This window comes from Penicillium chermesinum, assembly GCF_028974085.1.
Source record: "Penicillium chermesinum strain IBT 19713 chromosome Unknown utg000002l:1.0-5270490.0:1.0-5274688.0, whole genome shotgun sequence".
Taxonomy (NCBI): domain Eukaryota; kingdom Fungi; phylum Ascomycota; class Eurotiomycetes; order Eurotiales; family Aspergillaceae; genus Penicillium; species Penicillium chermesinum.
The window spans coordinates 1845386-1864772 of NW_026695312.1; the positions used below are offsets into that span (position 1 = coordinate 1845386).

The 19387-nt window shown below is 51.4% G+C and overlaps 5 protein-coding genes across 5 annotated transcripts; 4 read left to right on the forward strand and 1 right to left on the reverse strand.

Annotated features, from left to right (window-relative positions):
• Positions 1-1966: 1966 nt before the first annotated feature.
• Positions 1967-2260, forward strand: N7468_001503 (uncharacterized protein; the record flags this gene model as incomplete). The annotated part of the gene is made up of 1 exon (XM_058470800.1): positions 1967-2260. The coding sequence occupies one exon, from the start codon at positions 1967-1969 to the stop codon at positions 2258-2260; it is 294 nt and encodes a 97-aa protein (XP_058333941.1).
• Positions 2261-4446: 2186 nt separating this feature from the next.
• N7468_001504 (dual-specificity mitogen-activated protein kinase kinase) lies at positions 4447-6098 on the forward strand (the record flags this gene model as incomplete). Its single annotated transcript, XM_058470801.1, has 4 exons — positions 4447-5124; positions 5194-5485; positions 5544-5913; positions 5969-6098. 4 exons carry the CDS (start codon positions 4447-4449, stop codon positions 6096-6098), a joined length of 1470 nt encoding a protein of 489 aa, XP_058333942.1.
• Positions 6099-8012: 1914 nt separating this feature from the next.
• On the reverse strand, positions 8013-10920 carry N7468_001505 (secretory pathway Sec39 family protein; the record flags this gene model as incomplete). Its single annotated transcript, XM_058470802.1, has 3 exons — positions 8013-9123; positions 9177-9330; positions 9384-10920. 3 exons carry the CDS (start codon positions 10918-10920, stop codon positions 8013-8015), a joined length of 2802 nt encoding a protein of 933 aa, XP_058333943.1.
• Positions 10921-11122: 202 nt separating this feature from the next.
• N7468_001506 (uncharacterized protein) lies at positions 11123-11658 on the forward strand (the record flags this gene model as incomplete). The annotated part of the gene is made up of 3 exons (XM_058470803.1): positions 11123-11150; positions 11293-11429; positions 11512-11658. The coding sequence occupies 3 exons, from the start codon at positions 11123-11125 to the stop codon at positions 11656-11658; spliced, it is 312 nt and encodes a 103-aa protein (XP_058333944.1).
• Positions 11659-13137: 1479 nt separating this feature from the next.
• N7468_001507 (DNA-binding ATPase) lies at positions 13138-18993 on the forward strand (the record flags this gene model as incomplete). The annotated part of the gene is made up of 4 exons (XM_058470804.1): positions 13138-13178; positions 13257-17729; positions 17788-18639; positions 18702-18993. 4 exons carry the CDS (start codon positions 13138-13140, stop codon positions 18991-18993), a joined length of 5658 nt encoding a protein of 1885 aa, XP_058333945.1.
• Between the last annotated feature and the right edge of the window lie 394 nt (positions 18994-19387).

Below are 19387 nucleotides of genomic sequence, written 5' to 3' on the forward strand. Positions count from 1 at the left end.
CTTTCACCAGGAGGTGCTGGACCCAGAGTGTCTAAGCACAGCCCGCATGGCTGGGTCTTTCCCCCCTGATCGCCTCCATTGATTGGGGGAGAGAGGCGCGTGGGTGACGCCGTTTCACCGTGACAACAAGCTGGTGCGTAATTTTGTTTGCCGCTAGACCTGCGCTAGTGTGAATCGAGCTGCCGATCTCGTCTTTCAGTGGGTTCGTTGAGACACCGTGCCTTACTTTACGCGGTCTCGAGTCTTTGATGCTCCCGGCTGTTGATTCTCGAATAACGCGCTTTAGTTTTGATATATGAATCATTCCGACGGGATCGCAATGCAGGATCTCAATCTTTCAAGACCCCAAACAGAACAATAACCCTCATTTCCTGGCGTTTCAGCCCGCCTGGACTGACCAATCCGCTGCCGATCCCTTGCCCGTTCCTGGTTACCAGCGGCCAGTGTTGTCGCTTCCCCATGCTCCACCTACCCCACTGTATCCACCTTACCCCTGAACAACCACGAAAAGACGGGTGGATTTGCCCGCTCTGTTGCGCGTGAACAAGAAGGTGCAAGGGCTGATTGCAGATTGGTTACCGTGACGGCAGAGGTTCCTCGACCTGTTGTTCCTCAATGGTTCATCAAAGATTGGGAAAGGAACAAAGCCCTCCGAAGCTCTAGATCGGTTCTCCCACAATAACGAATCGGGACAGCAATAGCCATGGAAAATGGGAATCACCGACAATCCCCCCTAAAAGTTATATTTCTTCCGACGCCTCTCACTGGTCGAAATGTAATTACCATCATATTAAGGATTAGACATGAAGCAGAGTGCCCTGTTTCTAATTTGGAGCTGGCGCCGAGACACTCTTGCTTTTCTTTACACTCCCCCAGCTATGGAGTCAAAGCAGGTGAAGACCATAGCACTAACAGCACTGCCCGCCCTGTCACACCCGGAGTATACAGACAGTCCCACGGCGATTCGCCTTCACCTCACCCTCCTTCCAAACAAAGTTATACCCCCATTCGTCATAAGCGAAACACGAATCCCCAATTTGGGCACGCCCAGCTCCGCAGCGGGTCGCCTTTTCAGAGTCTTGGTCTCTATCTATCTTCTCGAAGGGGTTAGCTGTAGATACCGGTCAATGCTTGACGGTGCTTGCTTCACAGGGTCAAGCGTCAAGCCCGACGGTGGATTCTAGTGTAACAGTCACGGGGCGGGGATAGAGCGTGGCTTTGTGGCGCGACTCTGGAACCGGTGTGGTTTCTGAGGCGCACGGTTCGGGCCCCTGGCAGCATGTTGACTAGCACTATTGGGGTAACTTCCGGCTTTTGCCCAGAGTCCATTACACCGAAAGAGGGTCTCTGAGTCCGGCCTTTGTAACAGTATGAAATACATCTGTGCTTTGCGTCTGCAATGTTGATCCCCATTAGTTGCTCGAGTCTCGACCTTTCTGCGATTGCTGCAACAGGGAGCTCCAGCCAGCTAGCGTCTCTTTGCTTATTGAGTCCAGCCAATAATGGCCTCGTGTGTGGCTTTGGAGAGTCTGGATTATGTGGCGCATTTCACTCAATTAGTGAACTTTATATTAACAGGTCATAAGTCCAAAGGAGCTGGTTTACGAAAGCTCAATGGTCCTCGTATCCCCCCCGCAAACTCCACATTCCAGAACTACTTAAGCGTTGCCACTCTTTGAATGGGGGTGCCCCTATTTTCCAAGATGTGCGGCGGGCCTCGATCCCTACTAAAGATCCTTGTCACTGCACTGGAGCTTCCCCCTTTACGAAGTAAGCCCATTCCTGTGCTATGTTTAGAAGTCTAGACTATCGGTGAGTCGGTCGATAAAGTCAAAAAGAAGAAAACAAACCCGGGTATCCGGTATTCGCGGGATCAGATAGATAGGGGCCTATCTCGACTCTCAAGAACTATTTTGCTTTTGCTGTTTCGGGGAGAACCAGTGGCCTTGCCGTAGACCAAGGACGCATGGCGAAAAGGGGTGCGCAGGACTTGAACCGACCGGTAAAACGCCGGTGGTCCCCTGGCTACAATTTCCGTGTCCGGAAAGGCTTTATTATCGTCTTTGATCTTTGTGGAGTCATGAACTTGGCGCAGGAGCAGGGTCGGGCTACTGTATTGAGCAGTCTTTGGTCTGTTCGTCTGGACCATGTAGAGTTTCCGGGTCCATGCAGCTCTCAACGGCTTCGGAGCGTAAAGGCTTTGATATCAGGCACTGGCCAAGACCCTGATGTAATGATGAGTAGGCCAAGAACCAAATGAACTTGTGATTGGCATCCCCTCGAAGTGTTCCTCCTGGTCCTGCATAGGCCTGTATGACATTTTGAGATAGCTTTGCTTCCAAATCTTCCTTCGGCTTGCTCGAAAACCAGATGGAAGTATCGGTTGTTCTTCGAGTTTTTCCATTTTATCAGTTGTATGAAACACACCCATGTCTCCATGTCTGTGCTATGTCTCGCCATCTTGATCCACTGCCGCGCTACAACGTTTCATGGGGTTTCGTCTATACATTCATGCATCTGCAGGAACAGAGCACGGTCAAAGCTCGACTATAAGAATCTAGTCCAAAGCTCGCTCGATTTGCTGGAGCCTTTCGGGACTTTTTAATTACCCGAGTATCTAGACTAGGACAAGGACACCTCACATTTACTCTATCAGATCTCTCTGAGACGAGACTCCGAATAATACGCACATCTAGTTCGCGCTCTCTGGCTTCCTCGACACGAGGTTGCGATGGTTCTTCCAAAAAAAAAAAAAAAAAAAAAAAAAAAGAAAAGTCCCAAAATCCCCCCACCTTCTGGATGACAGAGGCCTCAACATAACTATGCATGATGACCGAACTGGGCTTGGTGAGGAGCAAAGCAAGGAGTCTCTGAGTCACGACGGAGTTTTCCTTGCTTCCGATGTGGCTTGGCCCTTGATTCCTATGTATAGAGCTGATCTCATCGAATATTTGGATCGCAGTGGTTAACCTATCATGGGATCTGGGGGGATGTCTTAGGGCTGGGAATGTCTCGAGATCTCCCATGGATCTGTCTCCCACGGATTTGAAATGTGGCTGAGCTATCGGCCGTCAGCCACTCATGCGACCGAGCCGACCTGTTTCCCGGGCTTGGGGCATCCAAACTTCTAAGGCGAGCATTTCTTTTCCACATGCGTTAACTGACAATGTTGGAGGCCCGAGGTTGAAGGACAGAACAAGGGATGGTGATCGGCGGGTCAGACTTCCCACCTAGTCGTGGTAAGCGCCGATGATGACATCCTCACTTCCAACTTCGCCTGACAGGCTCGCTTGTGCCTTCCTACGGAGTCCGGACGAGTATGATCACATTCATGGGGCCTGCGCAGGATGAGATAGATCAAACCCTGGGAGTCAACTGGGAAGGGTACAAGTGAGTTCTAAGACAACATTGCCAGCGCATACGGACCCCCACGTCATTTTTGGGGTCATTGTTGGATTTTGTCAGCTGTATCCTGTGAATTGCCCCTGTGAAATCAGGCCACTAACTTGGTCCGCCCCATGAGTTGGCAATGATGTCGATGGGCGCCACCGTCTAATATGGGCGGACGGTGGTTGGCGACACTTAAAGTGGAGATTTCGGGAAAGAGAAATGTCGTTCCAAGGCAACCACATACTGAGGATGGTCCGAGGACAGCACAAGAGGGTAAGAGAAATGAGATGGAAAGGTCTTGAGAGGCTGCGTGTCTTGGAGGCATCTACAAGCTACGAGTAGGGGGCCCGTAAACTAGTCATGAGGGTAGAACTACTGCGTACATGTTCAGCCCCCGGAGGGCTGAAGGGCCAAAATGCCAAAATGCCCAGGAATTCAGAGACGTTGGGCAGAATTAGCGCACCAGCAAGGTAATTCCATGGATCTTGCTAGAGTCAATTGACATGGACTACAGAGCACTTGGAGGGTCGATTTTGATACAACGGTCGCGGTTGTGGAAGAACGGAAAGCTTTTCTTGGGAGGTTCAAAGTAGTCCAGGCCAGTGCAGCCCATCACCTTGGATCACCAAAGAATCGACCTGCGATGGCCAGCAGAAAGCCTGCGATCGCCGTGTTTCAGCGGAGGCGCCTTCTGAAACAGCCCCACCATCGCCCGTAGGACCCGATCTCTTCATAGCCCTGTCCCACTCGGCGGCTGTGTTGCCATCTATTAATATTCATGATCTTAACCTTCAACCATTCTGCTGGCATCGGTACTTCGTTGCGGTCTCGTTTATATAGTGTTGGTTGACAGGTGGGACCCCCCTTAGCACGTCTAGAATACTCATTACCCGAGTCACCTGGTTTCCCCCCCTCTCTCGTTTGACCTCCCTGTCAACTTCCCCTCACACTCGCTTGTTACTCGATCATCGAGTAGACCCGTCCATCGACACTGTGGCTACGCTGGCTGACCCCAACGAGTTGTTCTTGCCGAGGGATAGGCAGAACAATCTCGCCATGTCTTCCTCCGTGCCACTTCTACGCCCGCCCGTCCCTGGCAACCGCAACAACACCGGCAGCCCACGCGCCCCAAAACTCACCCTTGGTATTCCTCCGTCTGCCAGCAATAAACCCGTCAATGGCAATCCCTCCCAGGAGGATCCGTCCGTCCACTCTCGCCCAGCTCCTCCCCAGCTGCGCCTGGCCACCCCCATGGGCAGCCAGAATGCCCCGCAGGTGTCTGCTCCCATGCCGAACGGCCGCCCGGCGCCCCCTCCACTCGCTCTTTCAACAAACGGTCTAGGCGCAAATGCCCAGCCGACGCTGGAGAGCAGAGGTGGTGGCAGCGGTCCGACATCGGCCAACTCCTCCGTGTCCACCTTGTCTATCGCTAGAGGTCTGCGTCAAGCCGATGGGAACTCGGACCCCTCATCGGCGATCAGCTCCGTTTATTCCGACCACAATGGTAGTGTTGGTATGGAACGTGAGAACAGCGTGAGCAGCTTGTTACCGGACTTAGACAGGTTGAGCCTTGAGAAAGGCCGGCCGCTGGATGTGGAAGATCTGGACGACGAAGGCTGGCACGCAGCCAGCGAACAGAAAAAGATTGAAGAATTAGGAAGTCTGGGTGAAGGTGCCGGTGGTGCTGTCACCCGATGTAAACTCGTCGGCGGAAAGACCGTCTTTGCGTTGAAGGTAAGGCATCTCAGTGATATCTTTGGGTTTCTCTTTAAGTCCGGTAACTAATCCGTTGGGTCCGAGCAGATCATTACTACCGACCCCAACCCCGATATCAAGAAACAGATTGTCCGAGAGCTCAACTTTAACAAGGACTGCGCTTCGGACCACATCTGTCGTTACTACGGCGCTTTCATGGACAAGTCCACCGGAACGATTTCAATTGCTATGGAATTCTGTGAAGGTGGTAGCTTGGACAGTATCTACAAGGAAGTTAAGAAGCTCGGTGGCCGCACTGGAGAGAAAGTGCTCGGGAAGGTTGCCGAGGGCGTGCTCAATGGATTGACCTACTTGCACAGCCGCAAGATCATCCATCGAGGTTGGTTATCTCTTCCGAGTGGAGTTGGATGAAAGGCTAATATTCTCGCCCAATTTAGATATCAAACCCTCGAATATCCTTCTATGTCGGAATGGCCAAGTCAAACTGTGCGACTTCGGTGTCAGTGGAGAGTTCGGTACCAAAGGTGATGCCAACACTTTCATTGGCACTTCATACTATATGGCCCCAGAACGAATCACTGGCCAATCATACACCATCACTTCTGATGTATGGTCTTTGGGTGTGACTCTTCTGGAAGTTGCCCAGCATCGATTCCCATTCCCTGCCGACGGAACTGAGGCACAACCCCGCGCGGGTCTGATAGACCTTCTGACCTATATTGTTCGCCAGCCTATTCCCAAACTGAAAGATGAACCGGAAAACAATATTCGCTGGTCGGATAACTTCAAGTATTTCATTGAATGCTGGTATGTAGGATCCTGCGAAACAGAAACGGGGCAACTCAACTGACATTTATCCAAGCCTTGAGAAAGAGCCTCCTCGGCGAGCAACACCCTGGCGGATGCAGGAACATCCATGGATGCAGGACATGAAAAACAAGAAGGTCAACATGGCGAACTTCGTGGCACAAGTTTGGGGCTGGAAGGATTAAATCCAGAAAATTCATTCACCCGACAGACCCTAGATTACTCTTTCTGCATATTTTCACAGTGGACTGCTCTCAACCTTCTGCTATGTGGCTGGACCCCAAGGATTGATCAGGCTGTCAACGCAACGTCACGACACCTCAGTTGCTTTGTCTATTAATTATCGGCGCCATGCACATCTCCCTCATGATACTTCCCCCCTAGGCCGGAACTCGGGCTGAAGCTCTGTCATTTCTCTCTTTGCTCTTGCTGCGTACCGGTGCTCTCATACCCTGTCATTGCTTCATTTGCACCAGCGACATGAAATTTGATTTGGCTCCCCTCCTGCGTACAGCTCTGAACGGCCTATTCTCTACGATCCTTCGGTCATCGGTTTCGTGTTCTACTCCATTCCCGGCTGCATCTGGCCTGTCTTTTTTTTTTTTTCGGCTGCATCCCGTTTTTCAGCCTGGATATATCGTCATCGCCGTATATTACTCATGCTTTTGCTTGCTTCTCTGGTGTATAGCGCCCCCTTCCTCTTTCGAAAGGGTTCCTTGGGGGCTTCTTGGAGTGCTTCGGTGGGCGGGAGTGAGCCCATTGCATGAGAGACATTTGTCTGTACCGAATACATCCTGGCATCTTTCGCGGTCTCTTGTAGTACCCACCCTGCTTTTGATCACTAAGTAGACAATACCAGATTCAGGATTCAGCTCTCTTTTCTGTCGAATTAACTTATTACTTAGTAGCCCATTTTTCTTATACCTTCCAGGCTCTGGACAAGTAGCTGACCGCTGGTATCGATCCTTTCTTCGAAGTCCTACTATAGTGGTATATGCAGTGCGGTCACACATCGAGCACCGAGGATCTCCGAGGCTGATTTCTATATCTCGTCCCCTTACGGCGTATTGTGCCGAGTTCTTACGCTGATCGACACGGAGACCTTGAGGCTTTGAGCCAGAGTTAAAGGGGCCATACCGAGAGTGTCCTATGTTACACTGCAGTCCAAATCTGCGGGGTCTGGAACCCATAGGGAGCACAGGATGACCAGCACATTGTTTGCCCGCTCATTGGAAAACAGGGTTTTTTTTCCAGAAGAAAGGTGATTTAGACATCCCTGTTGACGAATAAAACTGAATCAAAGCACACAACGAGGCTATTCCCGAGCAAATCTTTGGTGGATGGTCCTAGCGGAAGGACCTAGCCAATCATTATGGATGGCTCAAGCCGAGGCACTAAGCTAAGTTTATGCGACCCCGGGCTGGTTTGACCTGTTTTCAGATTTATAATTGGGGTATCAATACTTGAACTTATCCTAGTTCAACGGCCACAAGCCAGTCCTACAACTTGAGCTATCTTGCAATGCCTATTGTTAGTGATCCATGCCAACTGGTCTTAATAATAGTTACTACCTACCTATTATGTATTCAAGCCCCTGAAGATGCTCATCCGAAAGGTGTGCCGATTGGGAGCGCCAGCTTCAAAGTCAGGCTCTTACTATGGATCCCTGGGCCTCTACTACTATGTCATGCATAGTAAACGAACAAACTGGGGCTCAGGGCTGGCTCTACCTGAAGGTAAATAGCTTGTTTCGTAAACTTAACCTCCTCAAACCACTTGAACCAGGAAAACGTGTACTAGTATCAATTCTTTATTGGTTATAGTGCCGTTTCTAAGGCATTGGAATCTGCCAAATGTCCAAAATAACCTGGCTGTTCCAAACCAGTATCAGTAGATGTACAAAAATGCAGTACGGGTCATACGACCTTCAAGTTCTGCATCATCCACGGGATAGTCTCCGAATGCAACTTTCATCATAAATTCGCTAATACAATCATCGCTAATCATGAAAAGCATCCTAAATTCAAGTCTACCATCCCAGGATCCACATTCAAATGTAGAAATCAGAATACCATCTCCATCTCCATCTTCATCGCCCACTAAGACCGATTCACAGGCTCAGCACCCAGAACCCATCCAATCCCACTCGCCAATCCCCCAGTCACCATATTGCTAACCATATCCCGCTTGCGCACGCGATCGCCCTCCTGCCCATGCGGCTCAGCTTCCGTTCGTTCGGCACGCACACTCCCACCCGCACTGGCAGGCTCATCACCCGCAGCCCCCCGCAGCGGGAAAGCATTCTTGCGAAGCGCTAGGGCTGCGCCACGCGCAACCTCGAACAAGCCCATAGGAGCCTCGTGGGGATGGGAATGCGGCATCGCGCGAGCGCGCGCCCGGCGCGCAGCACGCTGTTGCGCTGTGTCGAAGGCGTCGCGCTCGAAATCAGTGGGCCCAAAGCCACCGGGTACGGTGGAGAGCGAGTCACCTTTGGTGTCCCAGACGTCCTCTTCGTGCAACTCACGGGCGCGAAGGGAGGAGAGCTCCTCGTCGCAGCGGCGCCAGGCACCGAGGATTTCGGGGAGCGGGTCGGGGATTGGAACGAGGACAAGGGCGAGGGATAGGAGTTCCATGCGTTGAGAGAGATGGTTTATTTGGGTTTGGAGTGGGGTGGACGCTGTGGGGGAGGTGGAGCGGTAGCGGCCTGCGTTGTAGACGGCGCGCCATGAGATATCATCTGGGATGGAGGTGGAAGGGGAAGATGTATTAGTGAGGTGGGAAGGGGAAGTCAGCCGGGTGAGGATGTAGGAGTAGGCTGTGTCGAAGTCGTTGGAGTCTAAAGCGGAGGAAATTGAGAGAGAGGTAATGCGGCGCTCTGCTGTGACAAGAGCATCGGCTTGGGATAATTTCTCTGGAGGTATGTGTGCGTCCGCTGGAGTTGGAGGAGGCATCGTACAAAGCCCGGCCTCGACGAGGTTTCGGCCGATGGAGAGGAGGTCGTCCAGCTTAGTATAGCTTTTGGGGTTCTGCTCGAGCACTTTCTCTACCAGTGAGAGAGGGTCATGGTGGACACGAATGCTGACTGGCTGGAAGGGGACGCCGTGTTGCAATGTCAATGAATAGAAAGACAGTGCATGCGTCGCCGCTATCAATGAGCCAATCTGCTTAAGCGTGGCTGAGTCTGGGAAGTGTGGCTGGAAGGCTTGCAAGCTGTGCGTAGTTAGCATTATATAGGGGTGAAAACAGCTTTTGGGAGTACATACATCTCGAAAGCTTTCTTCATTCCGCCACGAGTCCGATTACCGTTACTGGCATTGTCATAGGCCGTAAAGATGGAGTCTACTACGGCTGTCTCCACTTGCATAGTGTCTAATGGCGCTGATGACTGTGTGTATACTTCGACAGCGAGTCGATATTCTATACAGATGTTAGAACGGGCGGTTTCATGTCAAGATGATTTTTAAACTCACCTCTGGCTCCCAGAAGCGCCTTCAGAATTTCGATTTCGACATCGTCCCGTGAGATCTTCCAAAACAGGCCGTGGTGGGTAGATGGCTCACTCCAACCATCTTCACTTTGCTCCGCCTGCCAATCTCGCAGCCAGAGAAGCTGCTGTCGAATAACTTGCCAATCTTGCCTTGATCGAGTCTGTCTCGCTGTAGATGCAATGACTCCTTTGAGTTCGGCAGCCTGCATTTCTTCGTTGCTGTGAAGACACATGTTTGCTACAATCCTGCAGTTTGTCTCATGACCGAGAGCATTCAGTATCCGTAAAGACAGGATAATTGCGCTCAAGAATGATATCGAAGAAGGCGATGGGCTCGTCAGGGGGTTTTCTGGCGCCAGAAGAGCGTTCTGTAGCAAAGACGCCCGAGACGTCGATGAAATAAACCCTGTATCAAAATCCACAGACGGAAGCACTCCTTCAGGTGAATCCAGATAGGAGAATTCTTCCAGATTTTGTAGTTTCATAATGCTTTGCAGAATTTTGGCGGAATCTTCAAGGGTGGCCTTTGAGGCATCCGCCTTGGCGTATATCGTAGACAGACCAGATTGGCTGTACCGTTGTAGCAAGCCTTTCGCCTTTTCCGGAGGAATTTCGGTGTTACCATCCTGGTACCCTCCTAGGTCCGTATCTTCGGGACCCGCCCAATTCATAAATGCGTGGACAACGCTCTCGCTGTCTATTGTGCTTCGCGAAAGGAGCCATTCGTTTACATAGTCCCATCCAGTGCATTCGACGGAGTCTGGCTTCGGAGTCCCTTGCACGAAGGAGATGGAGCTATCTATAGCCCTTTCATTTAGCTTCCTTCGCTTTGATCGAGTGCTCCCTTGGAGCCACGGGCCAACCAACCCCCTCAGGTTGTTTACCAAGTCCATGTCGTTTCTCTCTGGGCCGGCAATTGATAGCAAAACATTCACGGCGGTACGATCATCCATCAATTCCAGTGTTTCTAGTGAAATCGTTTCGTCGTGATTGGGATAATATTCATAATTGAGACGAAGCGCCGGGAGAAGGCTCGAGATTAACCATCGCCTAATAACCAGGTTGTTTTCGTAGAACGGGAGGACAAGGCTAAGAACAAGCGGCTGGAGGGAAGTTTCAGAGTCGATGAGGTGTGCGCGATGAATGATGAATTGGGTTAGTGGACCAGCCGAGACCACTTCCTCTTCTTCGTCATCCCGCTTCAGTGGTCGTAAACGGAGCTTTCGTAGGCGCCTCCGAGCTTCGGATTCGGACAGGTTCTTGACCGCAGATATGTCGATTTCTCGCTCTGAAGTGCTGGCGCCGGTGTTTTCAACTAGCTGCTGGATCACCCCTACGTACTCCGAGGGCTCTGTACTTTCGGGAAGGAAGGTCAAGATGATGCGCAGCAGGCGTTCAAGTGGGAAGCAATGGGGATATTGTGCCTGCAGAATGGGAAGGTCGGCCACGTGTCCCCCTATACAAAGATGTGTTGCCAGGATAATCACACGGGCATCCGATAGCCCTTCCAGTGATGGCATGGTGATTGTCAAGACAATGATGGGGGCTCAGGTTCCAAGTAGCGATATACGTAGCTGCAAATGCGGGTATTCCATGTACGGCGGAGCGCACGGGCCATGTCGGAAACGAAAGGGAAGGCATCGCATCCGCCAACCTTTCACCACCTGACCCTGCGGTCTCTCTGTGCACTACACTGCCAATTCCTTTCTCGGACACTCCAATATGGCTTCTGGATACGGTCTCAACGGCGGTACGTCTTCTCTCGGCCCCAGCAGGAGATTGTGGCGGGTCCGCGGTGTCAACGCAACCCAAGTCACTCCCCCCACAGCCACTTGCACCTTCTCGCCAGCTCCAATGGAACGCTCAAGCTGATATTTTTTGGTCTAATCTAGGTCCCGGCCGCTGCTACCCCTTCTGGCAGGAGGTTTTGGGATGCTACGTCGTGAACTCATCCGAGGGTGAGGCTGGCAAGAAGAAGTGCATCCCCGCGTTGGAAGATTACAACGAGTGCCTTCACCACAAGAAGGAGGTGTGTATCAGGGCTCCCTGTGGACTGTGTGGTCTTGATCCAGAGTGGAAGAGTAATTTTGACAATCTGACATCGACGATAGATCCTCCGTGCGATGAAGATGCAAACTGCTCTTCGCAAGGCGGAAGCGGCCCCCCCCCGTGAAAATTCCCCGAACGCAGAGCAGATCCGCAGTCTGGGACTGATAGGCAAGGAAGAAGAGTCTGCTGCCGTGCTGGCTCAGCGGTGAAGCGTAACTGGGAATGTCCATGGGCGCGGTGTTTCTTTTGATTTGCGTATGATTCCTCGTGTTCTGCCCCGGAACCTGAAGCCGGGAGCCTGTGACTGTATAGAAACTTTCGATTTGAAAGGCCTCTTGGCCATGTGTTTGAATGATACTCCGGTTCTCGGACAGCTTGATAGGAGCCTTGGTGTCTCCATATAAGGCTGAAGCTGCAACTGAAGCCGATATCGCATGTAGCTTGAAGAACGACCGTAAAATTCCGAGCCTTGACCTGATGATAGTACTACGTTGATACTATTCAGATCATAATGCTCCCGGGGCTCTTGAGACAGGCGTGAATCCAGTGACACAGTACTCAAGTAGCTCCTAGCATGAGCCTAGGTGACAGAGAATATCTCCAGCCTTAGCACCGGATCTTCAGCTTCTGCAGGATGCTAGTGAGTTTTTTTATATATGTAGCTGACTAGTGGACGGATAATTTTGGTAATTCGAGATCATCGACTGGAAGTTGCTGTCCAGATATATAACGATCTCATAGACACTGCATGCCAAAAGCTTCGTACTTCTTAATTTCATGCGGCTACCGTTGAAATGGAGCTAAAATTGGCTGGAATTTGGCCTGGATCAGAATACCTGCACTCGTAGGAAGATATATAGTTCCCGCAATTTGCAATGTGGCCATGTTCATTGGCAGGACTTTCCAACCGCTTATTCAGGCCAACCGTGGATCAAGAAGCATCTAGGAACTAGCAGAGTGCTGTCCATTGAGCGCTGGAAAGACAGAAAGGAAACTATTACTAGAAAAACTTGGTATATATTAAGGTCAAAGTGTATAGCACCTGATGCGACCTGATCGACGGGAATCCTCGAGCCTCTAGAGGCCATCTGGCATGTCTTGGCACTGCGTACAGTATGGCATACTAGTACTCCTGGGCAAAGCGGTTTCTCGAGAACAGGATGATGAATGAATAGAGTGATCGACTGGAAGACGGTACTTCTATTATTACAAGAAGCCATACAGCTGTAGAAAATCCTGCTTGTGCGTGGCCTCCTGAACAAAAAACTTGACCGCGCATCACGTGACCAGCGCGAAAAGTGGAGGCCCAACCACGACTAGTCCTAAAGAGGACTAGCGCAACGCAATCAAACATGGACCAGCGCGCCGGGCAAGAGCGCCCCAATGATATAAACCCGGCTGCGTGACCTCGAATCTCCTCTTGTGTACTGAATCTAATCCTTCCTGCTGACTCATCTCACTTCGTCGCGTCGCCTGCTTTCCTTTTTGATAAGGCATCGGTTTCCGTATCGCGAGTGACGCGCCTTACTATTCCTTCGCCTCCTATTTTTCTTTCCTTCTTTTTTTTTATTCCGCTTCCCATTGTTTTCGTCAATCTCCTTCGGCGGTTGCTGTTCACTCGGCTCAGAGTGACGGCCCGTCATGACTTCCCGGTAAGCTCAGATACCCAATCATGACGCGTCTGTCACATGATAACTGACTCCACATCCAGATTGGATCGCCTAGTCACGTGAGTATATACACTCGTGCTCTGGCGCAGAGTACACCCTCATACCGCGCGCCTCTCTTCCTAACATCCTGTCATTAGTCTACTGGAGTCTGGTAGCACGCAGTTGATCCGAAACACAGCCGCCCAACAGCTTGGTGATGTGCAAAAGCAACACCCGGATGAGTTGTTCAACCTTTTAGGTCGCATCTTGCCTTACCTTCGTTCAAAATCCTGGGACACTAGAACTTCCGCTGCCCGTGCGATCGGCCTGATTGTCACGAATGCTGATTTATTCGACCCGAATGCCGAAGATGGCCTGCAGCTCAAGTCAGCAGCTGACGATGACGACGTCGAAATCAAGCCTGAGGTCAAACTGGAGGAAAGCTCCACCCCGGATGACCCGTTTCGCCTTGAAACCCTTGACATTACGTATGTTTTGAAGTACGGTAGAAGGCTTTTGGGGAGCGCCGGTAAAGAATATGAATATTCTCTGGCTTCTATGGACCCTGCAACCCGTCTTCAATACCAAAAGAAGACCCTCACTGGACGCCTCGGCCTGCTTGGAGAGTATGTTGAGGAGGAGCCTATGGAGCTAAATGAATCTGTTCCTAAGCTCTCTACACCTGCCCCTAAGCGCGAATCGGCTTCAACAGCTTCTTTGTCTCGAGATAACAGCGTGCAGGACGCCCAAGCGCGTCGCAATTCGTCACCAGATGCGAAGCAGGAGGAGTCAGGCCTTAGCAAACGTCAGTTGAACCAGCTGAAGCGCAAAAACAAGCAAAATGCCAAAATGGGCGCAAATAAAGTCCGCGTTGTCGACTTGTCCTCCCGTCGGCCTTCGGAAAATGTCTCGACCCCCGCAACCCCTCATCCTGTCAAAGCGGAGAATGGCGATGAACAGAATGGAGACACCAAACTCGACTACTTTTCATTGGAACGGTCTGCCGACGATGACGATTCCAAGATCGTTTCTGAATTTAAAGGGGTCGCAGCACCAGAGAAGCCCATCATTCAGCCTGAACTCGTTGACCAGGGATCAGGATGGCCTTTAGAATGCATGTGCGACTTCTTGAAAGTGGACATATTTGACCCTAACTGGGAGGTTCGACATGGTGCTGCAATGGCTCTGCGCGAGATCGTCAGGGTTCAAGGCGCTGCTGCTGGTCGCATGGAAGGTAACTCCCGCGAGGAGAATGATCTGCTAAACCGTAAATGGTTGGACGACCTTGCCTGTCGACTACTTTGCGTTCTCATGCTCGATCGATTCGGCGATTACATTTCGGATAACGTCGTTGCTCCAATCCGGGAGACTGTTGGGCAAACCCTCGGTGCTCTCCTCTCACACCTTCCACCAAAGTCCGTCCGCCAAGTCTATCGGATCCTGTACCGAATTATCATGCAGACGGACCTGAACCTGGAACGCCCAATATGGGAAGTTTGCCATGGTGGAATGATTGGCTTACGATACTTGGTCGCAATTCGCAAAGACCTCCTGATCAAAGACTCGAACATGGTCGATGGACTTCTGGAGGCTGTCATGAAAGGGCTCGCTGATTTTGATGATGATGTGCGCGCTGTCAGTGCTGCCACCCTCGTACCTATCGCCGAAGAATTCGTCACTTCTCGCGCCGGTACATTGGGACCTCTGATGAATATCGTCTGGGACTGTCTCTCTAATCTGCAGGACGATCTCAGTGCCAGTACCGGATCAGTCATGGATCTGCTAGCTAAGCTCTGTACATTCAACCAAGTATTGGATGCTATGAAAGCCAATGCCGCGGATGATCCAGAGGCTTCCTTTGGTAAATTGGTACCACGCTTGTATCCCTTCTTGCGACATACCATTACCAGTGTGCGTTCTGCTGTACTCCGAGCCTTTATGACCTTCCTAAATTTGGAAGGAGAAGGAACTACAGACTGGGTAGATGGCAAAGCTCTACGCTTGGTTTTCCAGAATCTCCTGGTAGAGCGCAACGAGGGTGTTCTTAAACTATCCTTGCAAGTCTGGTCTGAGTTACTTAAGGCAGTCGAACAACGTGGCTCCTTTGGACCTGGACAAGAGCTCACCGGCTCCATAGAACCTTTAGTCACTCTGACTCTGGGCCCGTTTGGTGTCCCTCGATACCCCATTCCCATGAACTCTGCCCTCTTTATCAAACCTTCTGGCCTCCCATATTCGGCCGCGGCTCCACCTCCAGCGAAGGCCTCGTCGCCAGGGGGACCAGCAGCGTCAGAACCCGGCAAACCAGGTCGCAAACGTAAGGTCGAGAAGAAGGAGGCACCTCCACCTCCGTCTACCCACAATGTGGATGGGCACATGTTATCTGGTGATATCGACTTGGTTGGCGCAGACACTATGCTACGATCCAAGATTTATGCTTCCAGAGCACTAGGCGAATTATTATCTTTCTGGGACAAGCACGAGCTTCCTCCCTTCTGGACAGAAATCTTGAACAGCCTTAGTCATCCAGCCTCCACATCTCAGCTTGCATCTGCTATGGTCATTGAGGAATATGCTCGGTTCGCAGGGCCGGAGACGAAATTTTCGCCCACCCTATGCGAGCGTCTCCGCCCCATTGTGGAAGGAGACCGCCCTTCGTGGTATTCCGACATTGCATGCTACTTGCACGTCGCTCGTGCTCAGTGTCATTCATTGCTCAATACTTTCCGTGACCATGCGCATGTTGTCCCCTCTCGACTCCCTATCCTCGCCGTTGTGGTACAAGGTGACGCTGAGGCTGGGCCGAATGCATTCTCTTTGGCTGATGCTGAGAAAATCGTCGGTTCGGATTTCGATCGCCTAAAGAAAAACCTGACGCCTGCTCAGCGCATCACTGCTACGCAAGTCCTAGCGGATACCCGAGCTACTGCCCAGTCCGCAGTTGATGAGGCCCGTGCTATGAGAGAACAGCGAGACCTGCGTGTACTTGCTGCAGCTGCGGGTGCACTTGTGGCTTTGCGTGACATACCTAAGCGCCCTGGCTACATCATTAAGGCCATGATGGACAGCGTCAAGAAAGAAGAAAACGTAGAGCTCCAGCAACGTTCGGCCACAGCAGTTGCAGGGTTGATCGAACACTACACGGCGGCAACCAAGCGAGGACCCGTTGACAAGATCATTGGCAACCTGGTCAAATACTGCTGTGTTGACACCTCGGAAACACCCGAGTTTGCTCACAATGCTCAGTTAGAAAAGTCCATATTGTCACTGCGCAAAGAAGAAGACCGACGGGACCACCTCGATGCTGCCAAATTTGAGCGGGAGGCGAAGGAAGCTCGCATCATGCGTCGAGGTGCTAAGGACGCACTGGAGCAATTGGCGGTGAAGTTTGGCGCTGACCTTCTGACTAAGGTTCCCAATCTTGCCTCATTGGTCGAGCGGCCATTGACCAGTGCCTTGGCTGGGGATCTGCCTAACGACATCACGAACCCAGAAAACGAACTTGGTCAAGAAGTCGTGGATGGTCTATCTACCCTCCGTGCTCTTCTTCCCAAATTCGATCCCGGCCTTTATCCTTGGGTCATTGGACTTATGCCTATGATTGTCAAGGGTCTGCAATGCCGCCTGTCGGTAATTCGCTACGCAGCCGCTAAGTGCTTCGCTACGATCTGCAGTGTTATCACTGTCGACGGTATGACAATGCTGGTTGAGAAAGTTCTCCCGACCATCAACAATGCGCTGGATCTTCACTACCGCCAAGGTGCTATCGAGTGTATCTATCATCTCATCCATGTGATGGAGGATGGAATCCTTCCCTACGTTATCTTCCTTGTTGTGCCCGTTCTGGGCCGAATGAGCGATTCAGACAACGATGTTCGCTTGCTGGCAACCACTTCATTCGCGACTCTTGTCAAGCTGGTACCTCTTGAGGCTGGTATTCCAGATCCACCTGGATTCTCGCAGGAATTGCTTCAAGGCCGTGACCGAGAGAGGAAGTTCATGTCTCAAATGCTTGACTCACGCAAAGTCGAGGCTTTTGAAATACCGGTTGCCATCAAGGCTGAGCTTCGACCCTATCAACAGGATGGAGTCAACTGGCTGGCTTTCCTCAATCGGTACAACCTCCATGGTATTCTTTGCGACGATATGGGTCTGGGCAAGACACTTCAGACGATTTGTATTGTCGCAAGTGACCATCATATGCGGGCCGAGGAGCATGCAAAGAGCCAATCCTTGGATTCGCGAAAGCTCCCATCCCTCATTATTTGTCCGCCTTCCCTTTCAGGCCACTGGCAACAGGAGTTCAAGCAGTATGCTCCGTTCCTCAACTGTGTTGCCTACGTTGGTCCAAAGTCAGAGAGAACTCGCCTCCAGGGCCTGCTTCCAGAAGCTGACGTTATTGTGACATCTTACGACGTTTGCCGAAATGATAGGGATATTCTCGGTGAATTCAATTGGAATTACTGTGTTCTCGACGAAGGCCACCTGATCAAGAATCCGAAGGCCCAAATTACAATCTCGGTGAAGCGACTGGTGAGCAATCATCGTCTGATCCTGTCTGGTACACCCATCCAAAACAATGTGCTGGAGCTTTGGTCTCTCTTCGACTTCTTGATGCCGGGATTCCTCGGGTACCGAGAAAGTCTTCCTGGACCGATTTGCCAAGCCCATTGCTGCCAGTCGTTTCAGCAAGTCTTCCTCGAAAGAACAAGAAGCTGGTGCGCTAGCCATCGAGGCTTTGCACAAACAGGTTCTGCCATTCCTCCTCCGTCGCCTGAAGGAAGAGGTGTTGAACGATCTGCCCCCGAAGATCATTCAGAACTACTACTGTGACCCGAGCGACCTGCAAAAGAAGCTCTTTGAAGACTTCACAAAGAAGGAGCAGAAAGAACTCCAAAGCAAGGTTGGCAGTGCGGACCGTTCGGATAAGGAACATATTTTCCAAGCTCTGCAGTACATGCGCCGCCTGTGTAATTCGCCTGCTTTGGTCGTCAAGGAGGGCCACAAGCAGTATAACGAAGTACAGAACTACCTGGCCTCCAAGCACTCCACCATCAGAGATGTCGCTCATGCTCCCAAGCTTAGCGCGCTCCGCGATCTCCTCGTTGACTGTGGAATTGGCCTTGACCACTCCGCAGAAGGAGAGCTCGACACAGGTGCAAGCTACGTTAGCCCCCACCGCGCTCTTATCTTCTGCCAGATGAAGGAAATGCTGGACATTGTGCAGAACGATGTCTTCAAGAGGCTGCTCCCATCCGTCCAATACCTTCGTCTTGACGGTGGAGTCGAGGCCACAAAGCGCCAAGACATCGTGAACAGGTTCAACACTGACCCGTCCTACGATGCACTCCTCCTCACAACCAGCGTCGGAGGACTCGGTCTTAACCTGACTGGAGCAGATACGGTCATCTTCGTCGAGCATGACTGGAATCCGCAAAAGGATATCCAAGCCATGGACCGCGCCCATCGTATCGGCCAGAAGAAGGTTGTCAATGTGTACCGCCTGATCACGAGAGGCACCCTAGAGGAGAAGATCTTGAAGTAAGTTCCGACGATCGCCCGTACAGTAAATCCTGAAAACCCACTCACTAACCGTTCCACAGCCTGCAACGATTCAAGATCGACGTCGCTTCTACCGTGGTCAACCAACAAAACGCCGGGCTAGGCACTATGGATACCGATCAACTTCTAGACCTCTTCAGCCTAGGCGAAACAGCCGAGACAGCCGAGAAGCCGGATGCAACAGGCAACGAAGTGGACATGGTCGACATCGATGGCGAAGTCAAGGAGAAGGGCAAGAAGGGCTGGCTCGACGACCTGGGCGAGCTCTGGGATGACAAGCAATACCAGGAAGAATACAACCTGGACTCGTTCCTGGCGACGATGAAAAACTGACCTGGGCCCTTTCCCACTTCTCCCGATTCGAGTCGCTCCGTTTTCCGTTTTCCGTTTCCCCTTTTTTTTTCACTTTTCCTTTTCTTTTTATTTTTTCATGGTCTTCCTACGATGCTCATGTGTTATGTTCCACGCTTCTCTTTTAAGGCGACTAATTACTGCCTTCCTGCGTCTCTGGGCTTGGAGTTTTGCAAGGATGGGCGGTGATCTGGGTTGTTTCTTTACTCGCTTTTCTTCTGGGGGCGTTAGGTGGCCTTTTTCGTGTATTTTTAGCTTTTTTACAAGACGAGCGGCACCCTGTATGTACATAGAATAATAACCGAACCCACGCGCTTTTCAGTCTGCCTACTTCTAGCGTAATTGCAGTCAAGTCTGCTGGATGGCAGCGCTTGGT